The sequence below is a fragment of the Phocoena phocoena genome, chromosome 7, assembly GCF_963924675.1.
Source record: "Phocoena phocoena chromosome 7, mPhoPho1.1, whole genome shotgun sequence".
Classification (NCBI taxonomy): domain Eukaryota; kingdom Metazoa; phylum Chordata; class Mammalia; order Artiodactyla; family Phocoenidae; genus Phocoena; species Phocoena phocoena.
In genome coordinates, this window is record NC_089225.1 from 101,022,148 (window position 1) to 101,036,845 (window position 14,698).

The window sequence follows — 14,698 nt, forward strand, 5'->3', positions numbered from 1 at the left end:
TTCCCATCTTGATGTATTTTTTTCCATTTCCCCCCCTTTTTTTTTTTTTTGCTGTAAGAAAGTTCGTACTTAGTTTTTAAATAAAAATGTTTATTTTGGATAAATCAATATGTTTTAGTATAGGGGTCCTAAAACGAAGGCTTCTGGAGACATGCCAGGTAAACATTTTCTCATAAATAGCGGCTGGATTGATGGTCTGGAGCTCTAAGACATGTTGATAAGAAGTGTTTTCTTTTTTTGAGAATTTAAGTGTTTTCTTTAAACGTGAAACAACTTTTTTGTTTTACTTTAATTAGAACGGAAGGAACGAGAGCAACTGACAGGATGAAGAAGCTATTCCAGAAATTCCTGCACCCAAATACCCAGCAGGCCCCGTTCCCCCAAGATAAATTCCCAGGCGCGCAAAAACACCAACATTTGCGCATGCGCACTAAAACAGCCCAGTCGCCCCACCCGCCGCGCGCTGGCTCCGCCCCGACCTCGCTCTCCTACCCCGGTTCCGGGGGAACTGTGTTACAGCGACGCTGGGCCGACTTTCTTCCTTCCGCCGTCCGTTGCTTTCTTCTGCGCGATGGCATCCGGGTTGGTGAGGCTGCTGTTGTGGAGGCCTCGCTGCCTCCTGGCACCGGCCGTACCTGTTCTCGCCCCGCCGATTCGGGGAGTGAAGAAGGCATTCCGCGCCGCCTTCCGCTTCCAGAAGGAGTTAGAGCGGTGGCGCCTGCTTCGGTGCCCGCCGCCGCCCGTGCGCCGGTAGGAGCCACCTCAGGACGGGGTAGGGGTGGCGGTTGGGGACCCTGGCCTCCCCTCCCCGCAGCTTCGCGCCGGCGGCGGGAAGGATTGCTCATTGCTAGTGCGGTCCTGGCTTGACCCTAGTTGTGCGTTAGGGACACCCGCGGGACGTGGACGCGTGGCCGAGGCAAAGGGAATGATGGATTTCTGCTAAGGGGTTGGGCGCGTGGCTGCCCCCGACGCTTTCGGAACTCCCATTTAGAATCCGAAAGTTGTGGGAAAGTTGTGAGAAATGAGGCCGCCTGGAGGGTAATCTTTATCTGGGCTTGGGTGTTGTAGCCCCTGCTTTGTGATGATGCCTGCGAATTCTTTGGGTACGGACAAGAGGGAAGAAAGCACTCTACAGTATTGCGATTTAGGGCAAGAAAAAATTACACAATCACAAGTCCACTGTCCAGAGAAAAAGGAAAACGGTTTGGCTTTAGGTTTCTGCCGAAATTAACCTTGTTCCAGTAGTAGAAAATCTGGTAGGAATAGACGCAGATCTTTATAGCTTCAAAAAAGACCCTGCTATGCATGAGGTTTTGCACCTTTTTCTCTTTAATAATGTGTCTTTGACATGTAGTTGTGGCTATACAGGTTGATGCACCGCACTCTTTTATGACTCCATTTATGGTTGTTTGATTTCCATACTGTTGCTATTACAACCGATGAAACAGTGTACATCTGTTAGTTACATCGATGTAACAGCTTTGAAGTTATTACTGTTTTGGAAATTTAGTATGAAAATTTGATAGGTACTTTAATGTTGCCCTCCAAAAAAAAAGGTTGATCCGGTTTGTACACCTGCTAGGAGGTGTATTCGTGTTCATAGTCCTGTATACTTTCCACACAGAATATTAAGTTCTTTCTAAAAAGAAAAATAAAATAATGTTTCTTCTTAATTCACATTTGATTATTGTGAGGTTAGTCAGTCTAGGCTTTTATAGTTGGAAGAAACTTTGTGGATTGTATAGATTATATACATCGTATGACTTGCAGCCCATATCTTTATACTTTGCTGCGCTTTTTTACTTAAAAGAGTTTTATTTTCGATTTATTGTCTTTATTTTTAAAAAGACCTATTAATAATTCTTGAGAATGATTATGAACTTTTAACCTATTTGTAATATTGATACTAGATTAATTGCTAATTTAAATGGTTGTTTCCAAAACTAATAATAAAATACAAGATAAATATACTTACTGTTTATGGGTTGACCCTATGAAATTATAATTTGTATTTCATATCTAAGCAGGAAGCGTAGTCCCATTTAGAGCAGAAGTAAAGAACCTAAAAGTTAGGATAATGGCTTAGTCTCTGATGTTGAAGAACCACTTTGATGTGGCATTTGACTCAAAGGGAAAATTAATCTGGCAAAGAGCCACAAGTAATCACGTGACATAAGTTTTAATTTTCAGAAAATCAGAGTCTGGAATTTAAATGAAACTCAGTATTTTTAAATCTCCTTTATATAATTAATAAAATTGCATCACAATGAAAAATGTTTGCATCATAGTAACATCTTGTTGTTCTCTTTACCATCTATCTTCTGTTTTACATTTTCAGTTCAGAGAAGCCCAACTGGGATTACCATGCTGAAATGCAAGCATTTGGCCATCGGTTACAGGAAACCTTTTCCTTAGATCTTCTCAAAACTGCATTTGTTAATAGCTGCTATATTAAAAGTGAGGAGGCCAAACGCCAAAAACTTGGAATAGAGAAAGAAGCTGTTCTTCTGAACCTTAAAGATAATCAAGAACTATCTGAACAAGGGACATCTTTTTCACAAACTTGCCTCACACAGTTTTTTGAGGATGCATTCTCAGACTTACCCACTGAAGGCGTTAAAAGTCTAGTTGACTTTCTCACCAGTGAGGAAGTTGTGTGTCACGTAGCTAGAAACTTGGCAGTGGAGCAGTTAACGTTGAGTGCAGAATTCCCAGTCCCCCCAGCTGTGTTAAGGCAGACTTTCTTTGCAGTGATTGGAGTCCTGTTACAGAGCAGCGGACCTGAGAGGACTGCACTTTTCATCAGGGTAGGTGATTGTTAAATGCACACTCTGGGACATGCTTGAGGTAGACAGAAAGAAAAATTTCTTTTTATACTTAATGTCCTTGCTCTATGACCTTGGCAGGTTACGTGTGAGTTTTTCTCCCTGCCCAAACTGAGAAAGACCTAAAGCTTCTGTATGGTAGTGTCTTAATTATTCCAGTTGTCTCTTACTGAGGACAGCATCAGAGGTGAATACTAAATTCTGGGTTGTGAGTTCGTAAGCACTGCAAGCCATGTCTTTAGCTTTACATCCTCAGGTACAAGGGCAGGGCCTACATGGTAGACGCTCAGTAGATGTTTAGTGAATGAACGAGTCCAAAGAACACTATTGGAGGGGCTAGTATGGTTAGGGAGCTCCATGCTTAAGTACTAGCTGCTGTTCTGTTCTTCTAAAGTGATAAAATCTTGGATTTCTGAGTCCCTATGATGTATACCTAACTCCTTGTTAGCCAGTAGCTTGGCTAATTAAAATACTTAATAAATAATTGGTATGACTTAACTCCACTGTCCTTTTAGGATTGTTAACTGGGAGAAGTTTCATCCTTTGCTTTTGGATGAAAACATGAGTTTTTGGTCTTTCTTACATAATGCATAGTCCAGGCAGTCTCTTCAATTCACAAAAACGGTCTTGATTCAGACCTTTGAACCTCACGTGTTTTAAACCAGCATCCCTTACTGTTGGAATCTATTTATTTAGTTTTGACACTGATCATTTTGTTCAAGAAGGATACCTGTGTTGACCAACACTCAGACTTTGTTCATAGATGAGACCCGTCTTCCTCCTTCCCCAGCCAGGGCTTATAATAGGTAGACTACCTGTTTGCCTTTGGGAAGCAGGTCTGTTAAGTGACCCCTCTGGAGTGGGAGCTGAGGGAAAGAAGGAAAGCAGAAGATATTTACTTGATGTCTGTAAACTGGTTTAGTGCTTTCTGAGCCTGATCAGTGTTTAAAACAGACTCTAGTGAGCATTTTGTTCCCTGCTGGAACCTTGTAACCAGGTTCCTTTACATGGGTGTTGGCTGTCAGCTTCTAGTTTCCTGGGTGGGATTCCTCCCAAAATGACATCCCTTCTGTGAGTTCCACGTCAGGCCTTAAGGATTTGTGTACCTCTGAGAGCAGGTGCAGACTTCCACCCCACCACTGCAGGCAGCTTCTGCCAGCCTGTTGAGCAGGCGTGTGGGTTGGCTGCCCGTTGACTGAACATCGCTTGCCTCACTCAGAAGCCAGTGGACCCTTTGAAGCCCTCTAGGCTTAAGGTGAAAAGGGAAGCCCCTCCTGCGCCTTCCTCCCCCTGCAATTAAATAGCTTTTCCTAAAGAAATTCTGACAAAATCTTCCCTTGATTTCCATTCTCTCCCTATCACTATAGCTTATGTAGAGGCTAGAACTGCCTAGTTTTCAGTCACCTTTTTGAAATTTTCACAGGGTAGTCATGAGACCATTTTGGAAATACTTGTTTACCATATTTTAGTGCCTCTGTTGACAGTTCCAATTGTAGATCCTAGTAGAGTCAGATAATTCAGATAGCCATTTCTAAGTCAAGAGCTTTGGTATCTCCCGTGGTAGAAGTGACTGCATTGGTGGTATAGTGGTGAGTGTAGCTGCCTTCCATAGTAGAACTGACAGGTTTGAGTTGTCTTATTTCATTCATGTGTCCACTTAGTATTTGTTGTCTGCCGTGTGCCGGGCACTGAAGCACGAGCTTAGTAGCATTCGATCCTTGCCTTCAGGGTCCTACTCACAGCTCATTAGAGGTAGAGTGGGATGTGGGCGGTGCTCCCACTTATTATAAGGAGGAGAGGGAGCTCAGGAGGCAACAGCTAACTCTAGTAAGGCTGGGGAAGCTTTACAGAACTGACACCTGCCCCAAGAAGTTCATTCCAGGAAGAAACCTTGAGGATGAGCTGCTCTAGGAACTACAAGTAATTTTGTGTGGTCAGATCATTTTGTATCTGGGGAAATGGGAGGTGGGTCTGGACCTTTTAGAGCCAGTGTGGGGAAGATCTTTTGAAACTGTGCATCAGTATTACCATCACTGAGAACGTGCTAGAAATGCAGACTCTCAGGCAACACCTCGGACTGCTAATGAGTATCCCTGGCAGTATGGCCTAGAAATCTGTTTTAACTAGGTCTCCAGCTGATCCTTAAGCACCCCAGAATTTGAACAGCACTATTTTTAGCCATGCTGAGGAGTCTGTATTTGATGGTCTAGTAAAGGCTAATGTGGAGACAGCTGGAGAAGCTCTAGGTAGGAGATCTTCATGATCAAATGTGCATTTACTTGTTTATTTTGATTTACAGTATTAATTTCAGGTGTGCAACATAGTGATTCAATATTTTCATAGATTATACTCCACTTAAAGTCATTATAAAATGTTGACTATATTCCCTGTGCTGTACAGTATATCCTTGTGGTTTATTTATTTCATACATAGTAGTTCTTACCTCTTAATCCTGTTAAATTTTTAAATTTCTATAAAAAAATGTACTTTGAATTATGGTCCTTATTTTCTTTATACTAATTTAAATGTATCAATTGTATTTTTTATATGCAGGACTTCTTAATTACTCAAATGACTGGAAAAGAACTCTTTGAGATTTGGAAGATAATAAATCCCATGGGGCTACTGGTAGAAGAATTGAAGAAAAGGAATATTTCAGCTCCCGAATCTAGACTTACTAGGCAGTCTGGAAGCACCACAGCTTTGCCTGTGTATTTTGTTGGCTTATACTGGTTAGTAAAATTTTAATCTCAACTTCATAATATTGATCAGAAGCCTTAAAAACTGACTTTTCACAATTTCTTATTATAACCTCTAATTGCATTAAAAGATTTTTTAAAAAATCTCATTCCCATGGTTATCTAGCCACTACTTCCTTTCCTGCATAGTAGCTTTTGTTAACCAACTATTCACTGTAGAATTTCATGGAGTATCTGCTAATATAAATATTTCTGTAAAAAAATTTTGACTCATAAGTATTACAGATTTAACCGCAATCCACACTTGTAACAGCTTCACTTGAGCCTAGAACTGGGAAAGAAAAGAAACTAAACGTTGTCCACCAAAAATGTATAATTCACCCATGCTGAGAACATTTTTGGTTTCTTAGTAACAGTTGACCTGCCTCAAGTTGATTTCAGGCGGACTGAAGTGTTAACTGTAAACTGTGAATATCTACGGTAACTAACTGAGATTTAGGTAAACATTTTTCTGATCTTTATGTGATGTAGGACTTTATAGCTATGAAAGCAATGGAAGACATCACAAAGGAGAAAATTGATAATGTTTTAAGAAGTTCCTTCTTTAGTTTTAATTGAAGTGCAAAGCAAAATGAGATACTCTTGCTTATCAGATTGGCGAGCTTTAAACACATCCTTTATCAGCAGTTCATACACTGATGGTAGAAAGAAAAAAAAGCGCAGTATTTCTGTTACTTCTGGTGAATATTGTTGCCAAAATTAGATCAGGCAAAACTGATTGGTGCACTTTGTTTTATGATGCACCATGTAATTTTAGGCTACTGTTGGGTTTTTTTCCTAGTGATAAGAAGTTGATTGCAGAAGGACCTGGGGAGACAGTGATGGTTGCAGAAGAAGAAGCTGCTCGAGTGGCACTTAGGAAACTCTACGGGTTCACTGAGAATCGCCGGCCCTGGGACTATTCCAAGCCCAAAGAACATGTGAGAGCAGAAAAGACCACCACTGCCAGCTAGCCAGCCAGAGATGTGGCAGCCTGAAATTTGTAAGCAAAACAGCGAGACAAATGTCAAAAGACATCCAAAGCTGGACACTTTTTATATTGTAAAGAAATACATCTTATTCCTCATACTGAGTTCCTGAAATTAAACAAGTATTGATATTTATCAGGTCACTTTTCTTTTTAATCACTTTTGTCAAAAGTCTTTTTTGTTATTTTTCTGATAAATTTTAAAGTTCTTGATTTTATTATTGTAAATATTTAACTTGTACAGTTAGGTGTATTTTATTCCCTTCTAGCTTTGAAGTATCATAATTTGAATATATGTTTTATGTGAAGTTTGCTGTAATGCCAATAAAAAAGTTACTCTTTAAGTGTTTCATTGTAGCTTAATTTGCTATACCCAGGTTAGTGAACTTTGCCTCCCTAGTATGACTTTAGCTAAAAAGTAATGTTGTAACTCTTAACGTTTAGAAATGTAAGGGGCTGATTATAATAATTAGGCATTTACATGAACTCTAGATTCTGTCTAGGTTTAAAATTCTGTATACTAATTAATTTCATAGTTATTCAATATCTATAAAACGAATGGCAGGGAACGTACGTTTTATGCTTTTAAAATAAAACAGAAATCAAAAGCAGCTTAAAATGTTGAAGCTAATGGAAAAACAGGGTATGTATCTATCAATTAGTATTCCATAATCATCATCACACCTACCATGTACCAAGCACTCTTCTAAGTATTTTATTATAACACGTTTAGTTCAGTAGAGGACAAATCTTAAGAGTGTGTCCTTCTGGTTCTTTAATCCTTTGTGGTCAATTGAGTAATCCTTCTGCAAATTCCCTTTCTTTCTTTTCAACTTTTTGGCAACAGTAATAATTTTTAGTTTCAGTCTGCCAGTAGTCACTCCCAGAGGTTAACAAGAAAAGTGGGAGTTGAGAATAGAAAAGTGGTAAAATGTTTAAACTGACAGCACTTTTCCCATGAAATCTTTTTTATAAGGGAAGATGAAGGACCTTTGAAACTCCTTTCCTGAGACTGGTTAGGAAAGTGGACTTAATGGTATATGTAAGAGGGCTCACAGCTATGACAGCTAACACAGAGACTGCATTTGGAGGGACGTTTGAGAATGACCTAGTTGGCAGAATTAGTAGGCTAAATGTAAACTATTTCACCTTTCTTTTGAGAGTAACTGCAACTCCTAATAATTCAACACAGGGATAGAGGACCAAATCCAGTAGTAAAATGCTACTCTTATGCGTATCATCCATGACAAGTAAACCTGACTTGATAAGCATCTCATTGACACCATAGGAGGAAAGAGATTATAGAAAGTTTCTGGGATGCAAAAGATGGTACATGTCCTCCAACCACTTAGTCATCCAGCATGTGCAAAATGTCAGATTCCAGCTAGAGCAGTGTTCTAATTTTATTTTAGTTGAATATTTTTTTGAAAAGTCTGGAGAACTCAGTTGCAGACTCAGTAAAATCCTTTTTTTCCCCCATAAATTTGTGCTGATATTTCTCCTGTTGAGGGCAGTTTGTAGGACCTTAATCTACAAGGTTGGAGGGGAACTATCCTCAGGTTTTCAAGCTTCTAGACTTGAATGCTTTTAGATTAACATGTGGAGCAAATCTAGCTCTAGTTCATGAAAACTGCTTTGCAAGAGATCCAAATGCCTTGAAAAAGAATGATTTCAACACAATTCTAAAGTCTTAGAACCTAAATTAAGTTACACCTCTTAAAAGCACCCATTAAAACATGATGGACTAGAACACAGAAAACAATATGCTTTTGAAACACTTCTGTGTGAAATAGCTTGAAACTTGGAACCAACCTGGACAATTACTTAATTTGCTGTATGAGAATAAATATTGCATAAGTTTGATGTGTGGGCAAGAGGAACATGTGGGTGTGAGGGTGTTGCCAAAGGGGGTTTGTACCCAAGAGCATTCAGTGACCATTCGGAGAACTCCTGTTTGACTAAAGTCTAATCCACGTTGAGAAGACAGTCGTTATGACCATAGGAAGTTGGTGGGATATAAAAGCACTGATGCTTAACCTTGGCAGCAGAGACAGACATTTAAAGTCATTTGCTTTGAAATTCTGACACTTTCCCACCCTCCAGTTTCCTAAGCCCAAAATACAATTGCTCCAAAAAGATTCCTTAGCCAAAAATGTTAAGATTGGTATCTACAGACTCAATTATACAAGGCTTATTCTTTTTAGTTCATATTATGTTTTTATTATATACATATGTAAAATAGGGCATATTATTCTCAAAAGTGTTTTATATGGCCATGAGAAAGTATTACTAGAAACTAGTAAGCTATTATCCCAAGAATGGAACAAATGCGGCTTTTTGTGTTCAGCATGTGTTAGATTTTGGCCACAAGGTGGTGCTCTAACCCTACTTGCAGTGAAGTAATATATAAAGTGCTATTATGGGGAGTACCATTTTCTCCCTATACAGGAAAGATTGATTACATTTGATTACAGTGATACATGACTTTTCTAGGCCCCTTACGGCTATAATATGTTATGACTATTTCTGCAGAAGCTAGTTTACCTGTCCCCTCAGGACGTAAAGTTAAGAGTTTCATGTATGAACAATTCATTTCTGATGCCAAGGTATGGATGTTTGAGCTCTTTTATCTTTACTGGAAAGGGAGAATTGCAGGGCTGCCACGGATAAAACATTGAAAAGACTTTTTTTCCTCTTCTCTTTTTATGATGGCAGAAAATGCACTGCAGAGGCAAGGGAATCTCACTGTCCATCTTTTTTTTTTTTTTTTTTTTTTTTTTTGTGGTACGCGGGCCTCTCACTGTTGTGCCTCTTCCCGGACCGGGGCACGAACCCGTGTCCCCCGCATCGGCAGGCAGACTCTCAACCACTGCGCCACCAGGGAAGCCCTCACTGTCCATCTTGACACTTCATAAAACCAGATGTGGACATTCTTCTCATGGGGGGGTGGTCCAGCTCACAACTTTCCCCAGCTGAGGGTGGCCCCATGCTGCCCACGTCTGCATCCTTAAGCCCACTTTTTCTCTTCCCCTCAGCCGACCCCTGAGTCTTCTCTCAGTTGGTAAAGCCCTCCACCATTGTTGCTAGGCCCTAGAGCTGTGGTTCGCAGCTTTGGTTGACTATCAGAGCACTTGAAAGCCACAGTTCTCTCTGAAGGATACCAAGACTGATGGCTAGATTGAATCGCATCTTGCAAACAGAGAACAATTTTTCCAGGAGAAAATGCATGCAGTCAAAAATAATCACAAGCACACACGCTCCTGAAAAAAGAAACCTGTCTCGGTATCAGTAGTGTCTGTGCTTTCCACTCAACGCTCATTCGCTCCTGTTCAATGATCCGGCTGCCTGTTAGTGCTCACCGATACCAGAAGACTAAGGGTTTTAAGAAAATTTTCTGAGAGAAAAATGATTGAGAAAATTAAATACATTAGCTTCAACTGAGGAAGAACCCCATTAATTTGATGATTCACAGAACACCGTTTTACCATATCTGTTGTACTGAATGGGATCAGAAAACTGGAAATGGGATCAGAAAACTGGAAATTTACCATATCTGTTGTACTGAATGGGATCAGAAAACTGGAAATGGGATCAGAAAACTGGAAAACCAGCACAGTGAACTAGTGAGTTTGTTTTAATGAGTTTTGCAGGAGAGATGAGTAATCAGGTCATTGTCAGCTAGAGAAGGACATTTCAAGTCAGTGGAGGAAGGGTTTACCTGACTTTCTGATAACACTTCCTCTACATAAATTATTGATATCAGCGCCTCCACAGCAAGAAAACATGTCAGCAAGGGCCAGGAGATACTTACCAGCAGACGTTACAGTTAACAAGACACAGTCAAAAATTAACTGACCATCCACAGATGAACTTGGCAATGGTGACCATTAGTTAGGCCCCAGACAACCTGCCACTAGGACTCAGGTTTTGGTCCTGGGATTGTTTTTTGTCTAGAAAGGACAAGCACAAAAGTCTGCCACCCTTCCCTTTACCTTTGGTAGCTGGGATTTTAAACTGCAGACGAAGGAGGTATAACATTAAGGGATTAAAAAACTCATTTCCATTTTACTACCTCATATACAACAATTTAATCTGCAAACAACATACCTGATATCGTGTAGAGCAGTGGTTTCTCATTTAGCAAATTTCTCTAAATCACATCTGCATCCTGTTTTCTTCAAGGTTTGGAAGAGGGTCAAAGGGGCAGTTTGGGGAATCTTGAAAGAAACAGGGCTTTGGAGCCAGTGGTGTTGTCCACTCTTTGGCCGCCCGAAGTGGACTCTTGGTAGGACACAGTGTCTTTCAGCATTCACGGGAGGTCAAGGACATAGAGGTCGTCCAGCAGCTCACCCAAACCTCACCTCTACCGGGCAGTCACCGCCGACCACATTTACTCTGCCGGCTCTGAGCAAATCCCTGCCCTTCTTCCTTCAGTTTCTTAAGTCCCTTAATGTGGAGCACATGTGTCCTTCAGTTTTTTATTTTCAGGAAAACAAAGAGCTGCGGGTACAAAAGCCACTCCCTTGTGTCTTTCTGTAAAGTTCTCTTATGATTGGCATTTTTTTCAGGTCACCTGTCATCATTTCCTTTTTAGAACAAAGACTCGAAGGCCAACAAGACATAGCGCTTTCAACTTATTTGGGTCAGTGCCTACTCTTTGTTTTCATTGTGTCTCAGGCAGAATTGAAAGTCCCAGCACTTCCCTGGTGGTCCAGTGGGTAAGACTCTGCACTCCCGATGCAGGGGACCCGGGTTCGATCCCTGGTCGGGAAACTAGATCCCGAATGCATGCCACAACTAAAAGTTCGCATGCTGCAACTTAAGAAGCCTGTGTGCCACAACTAAGACCTGGTGCAGCCCAAATAAGTAAATAAATAAAAATAAATTTAAAAAAGAGAATTGAAAGTCCCCATCTCATTAAGTGTCAGAGGAGTGAGTTTACTGGCCGTTGTCTTCAGCTTTTCCAGAAGTCTACCACTTTGTTACTTTAGGGAAATTGCAGCCTGTCTCCTGTCCGAACTCAGTATGACATCTGATCCACGTGTAGATTGTTTGCTCAAATATCTACATAGCAAATAAAGATTCTGACACCCAATTCCAGTGTGTGTGGGTTTTCCCTACACCAGCTGGGTGTCCTACAATTCAACTCAATTCCGACACTATCTACCCGGAGAGAGTATCATCAGATTCCATAGGTTAAGGGCTCAGGCCAGTAGGACTGTCTCCCACCTTGGATGCCAATTGCAAGCCCAGGTGGTTACCTGGGCTTCTGACCCACTGGCTATAAATCAGAGGTTTCCATGACCCCCTCCTTGGGTTCGGTGAATTGGCTAGAGCAGCTCATACAATGCAGAGGAACATCTTATTTACTAGATTGCTGGTTTCTTACAAAAGGATATAACTCAGGAACAGCCAAATGGAAGAGACAAATAGGGCAAGGTCTGGGGGAAGGGCAAGCGCAAGGAGCTCTCAATGAGCATGCCGCTTTCCCTGTATCTCCATGTGTTCAGTTCACCAACCCAGAAGCTCTGCAAATCGTCATTTTGGATTTTCTCAGAGGCTTCATTTCATAAATACGACTGATTAGATCTTTGGCCATCGGTGTGAACCCCTAGCCCCTCCCCCTGTCCCAGGAGGTCATGGGGGTGGGACTAAAAGTTCCAACCCCCTCCAATCACGTGGTTGGGTCTCCTGGCGACCAACCCCCAACCTTGGGAGCAGGAAAAGTTACCTTATTAACATAATAAAAGACCCCTTTTTTGTGTTCCTCACTTAAGAACTTCCAAAGGTTTTGGGAGTTCTGTGCCAGAAATGAGGATGAAGACCAAATATATATTTCTTATTATAAATCGCAGCAGCACAGCAAACATGATCTTTTACCCCAGGTATGTCATTTTTGTGGCAGTCTCCATATTTTAAATTTATTCGTTTCCCTCAAGTAAAGGAGTTTTCATAAACTTTATCATTTTGAAGACAAGGCCGACAGACCCACTAAGTATGTCAAAAGATAAAAGTTGAATTTTAGAAAAATAATAATTTGAGAGGAAATTTTTCCCCAAGTCCAGAGATTATAAACAGGGTCTAAGAGTCAGCCAGGGTCAGAATCTGGGTGTTGACTGATAAGCGTAAAAAGTTAATAAACAGAAACTGCAATAGAGTCTGGAGACCAGAAGGGGGAGCTCTCACGCCCTGTGAAGACAGTTGAGTCCAACAGGGAAAAGACAGACACCTCTTCTTTCCCCGCAAGGACTCAGCCAATGGGAAGCCATGAACCCTTTGTTTATCACAGCCGCTCAACTTTCTTTTCTCCTCTATAAAAGCATTTCCTTCTTTTGCCATGGGTGTGCACTGTACGAGGCTCCCCAAAGTTGCAGACCCCGAATTGTAATTCTCTGCTGATCCCAAATAAACCCATCTTTGCTGGAGAAACACCTGGCATTCTATGTGTTTTAGGTCAACATGAGGAAAGGCTAAAGATGAGTAGGTTGGGAGGATCAAATGAAAAATAGGAGATATATATATATATATATATATAGTCTGAGAACCTTCATATTATGAATTTTTCATGAGATGTTTCCAAGTTTTGTATATCATAAATTTGAAATGCTATAATTTATTGAAGAGGCATTCAGAAATGGGACCAGATACTTCAAAATTTAATGTGGCCAGTAAAATTTGACTAATTATTTTACTGGGGAGCCGACTACCTGTATCATGTAACAGGGCCGCTATATTGAAAGGCAAACTCTTCCGGTCCTTTCTGGAATGATCAGTGCTGGAGTCAAGAGCCCAGGGATCTAGTCTTGACCCTGCAGCCACTTTTATATCCTCTCTCCTGGACTAATGACCACTTGATCCTACTTCCACATCTTGTAAATACACTTGCAATAGTTAGATACTTTGCTGGGCTAGGATTCTCTCTTTCCCTTCCAAAATCAAGTCACTTAAGGAAAGGACATATTTGTCTTTGTACCGCCTGGTACTTGGTACCCCAATAGGTATATAAACGAATGAATGAATGTATAATTCTCAAATTACTGCTAACACTACGCCTTTTTTAAACTATTCAAAATAATATAACTGAATGGGATCAGAAAACTGGAAAACCAGTAAAACTACTTTAGAGGCATTAATAACTATACTAGCATGTTTGCTAGAATGCAAGTGGCCTCAAGTAACCCTTCAAAATAATTTTTTGGCATTTACTCTTAAATCAGGAAAACAATTGCCCCCTTTCTCCATTCTCTCTTGGTTAACCAAGGTATCCACACTTAAATAGTTGCAAACAGCAAAACTCAGTCCACTTGACGAATAAAAATTACAAATGGCAAACTGGTGGAGAGTTGAACGTGAGGTTTAAATGTATAAAGAGAGACGAACAGAGCTCGAAGGTTAAAAAAAATAGTTCAAAGTTTTGATAAGAAATATTTTTAAAAGCATTGTGATTTAGATAAGACTACCCAAATCTTTAGGAAATTAGTAAAAAAACAAAAAAACAAAACAGGCAAATAAAAAATGGTAACATTAGAATTGTGATGAGTTCTCCAAAAACACAAAAGACCAAAAGCTTGTCATTTCAAAAAACAAAAGCTCCGGCCTATCATCAAAAATGAAACAGGGCTTCCCTGGTGGCGCAGTGGTTGAGGGTCCGCCTGCCGAGGCAGGGGACACGGGTTCGTGCCCCGGTCCAGGAGGATCCCACGTGCCGCGGAGCGGCTGGGCCCGTGAGCCATGGCCGCTGGGCCTGCGCCTCCGGAGCCTGTGCTCCGCAACGGGAGAGGCCACAACAGTGAGAGGCCCGCGTACCGCCAAAAAAAAAAAAAAAAAAAAAGAAACAGTCACTGTTCACTAGGTAACTTCTTTCTACTCTTGCTACAAAATCCCTACCTTTGCTGAGAAGCCTCAGTGCTCACCTGAGGAACCGCAGCTGACATCAGAGATGGATTTACTGTGACAGTGGCTCTCGGGAGTGATCTGTAAACTGGCGAGTGTGGGGGCAGGGAACAGTGTCTGATTGCTAGGTTTAGAGGGAAGGGAAGGGAAGGCCAGGGGTTTCTTGCTGTTTGCCTAAGTGCAAAGGTTTACTAGAAGAGGCTGAGGTATTTTTAAAAGGCTATTTCTTTTGTTGTATTTTCAAATAGCAGAGA

At 41.0% G+C, this 14,698-nt stretch overlaps 1 protein-coding gene across 1 annotated transcript; it reads left to right on the top strand.

The window, feature by feature from the left end:
• Positions 1 to 544: 544 nt before the first annotated feature.
• MRPL44 (mitochondrial ribosomal protein L44) lies at positions 545 to 6,897 on the top strand. The gene is made up of 4 exons (XM_065880855.1): positions 545 to 750; positions 2,339 to 2,807; positions 5,379 to 5,557; positions 6,366 to 6,897. The coding sequence occupies exons 1-4, from the start codon at positions 572 to 574 to the stop codon at positions 6,535 to 6,537; spliced, it is 999 nt and encodes a 332-aa protein (XP_065736927.1). The 5' UTR covers positions 545 to 571; the 3' UTR covers positions 6,538 to 6,897.
• The last annotated feature ends 7,801 nt before the right edge of the window (positions 6,898 to 14,698 follow it).

Coding starts and splice junctions, on each gene's coding strand:
- MRPL44 (XM_065880855.1), top strand. CDS start 572: ATGGCATCCGGGTTGGTGAGGCTGCTGTTGTGGAGGCCTCGCTGCCTC. Junction 751..2,338: donor CCGCCGCCGCCCGTGCGCCG/GTAGGAGCCACC, acceptor TTACATTTTCAG/TTCAGAGAAGCCCAACTGGG. Junction 2,808..5,378: donor GGACTGCACTTTTCATCAGG/GTAGGTGATTGT, acceptor TTTTATATGCAG/GACTTCTTAATTACTCAAAT.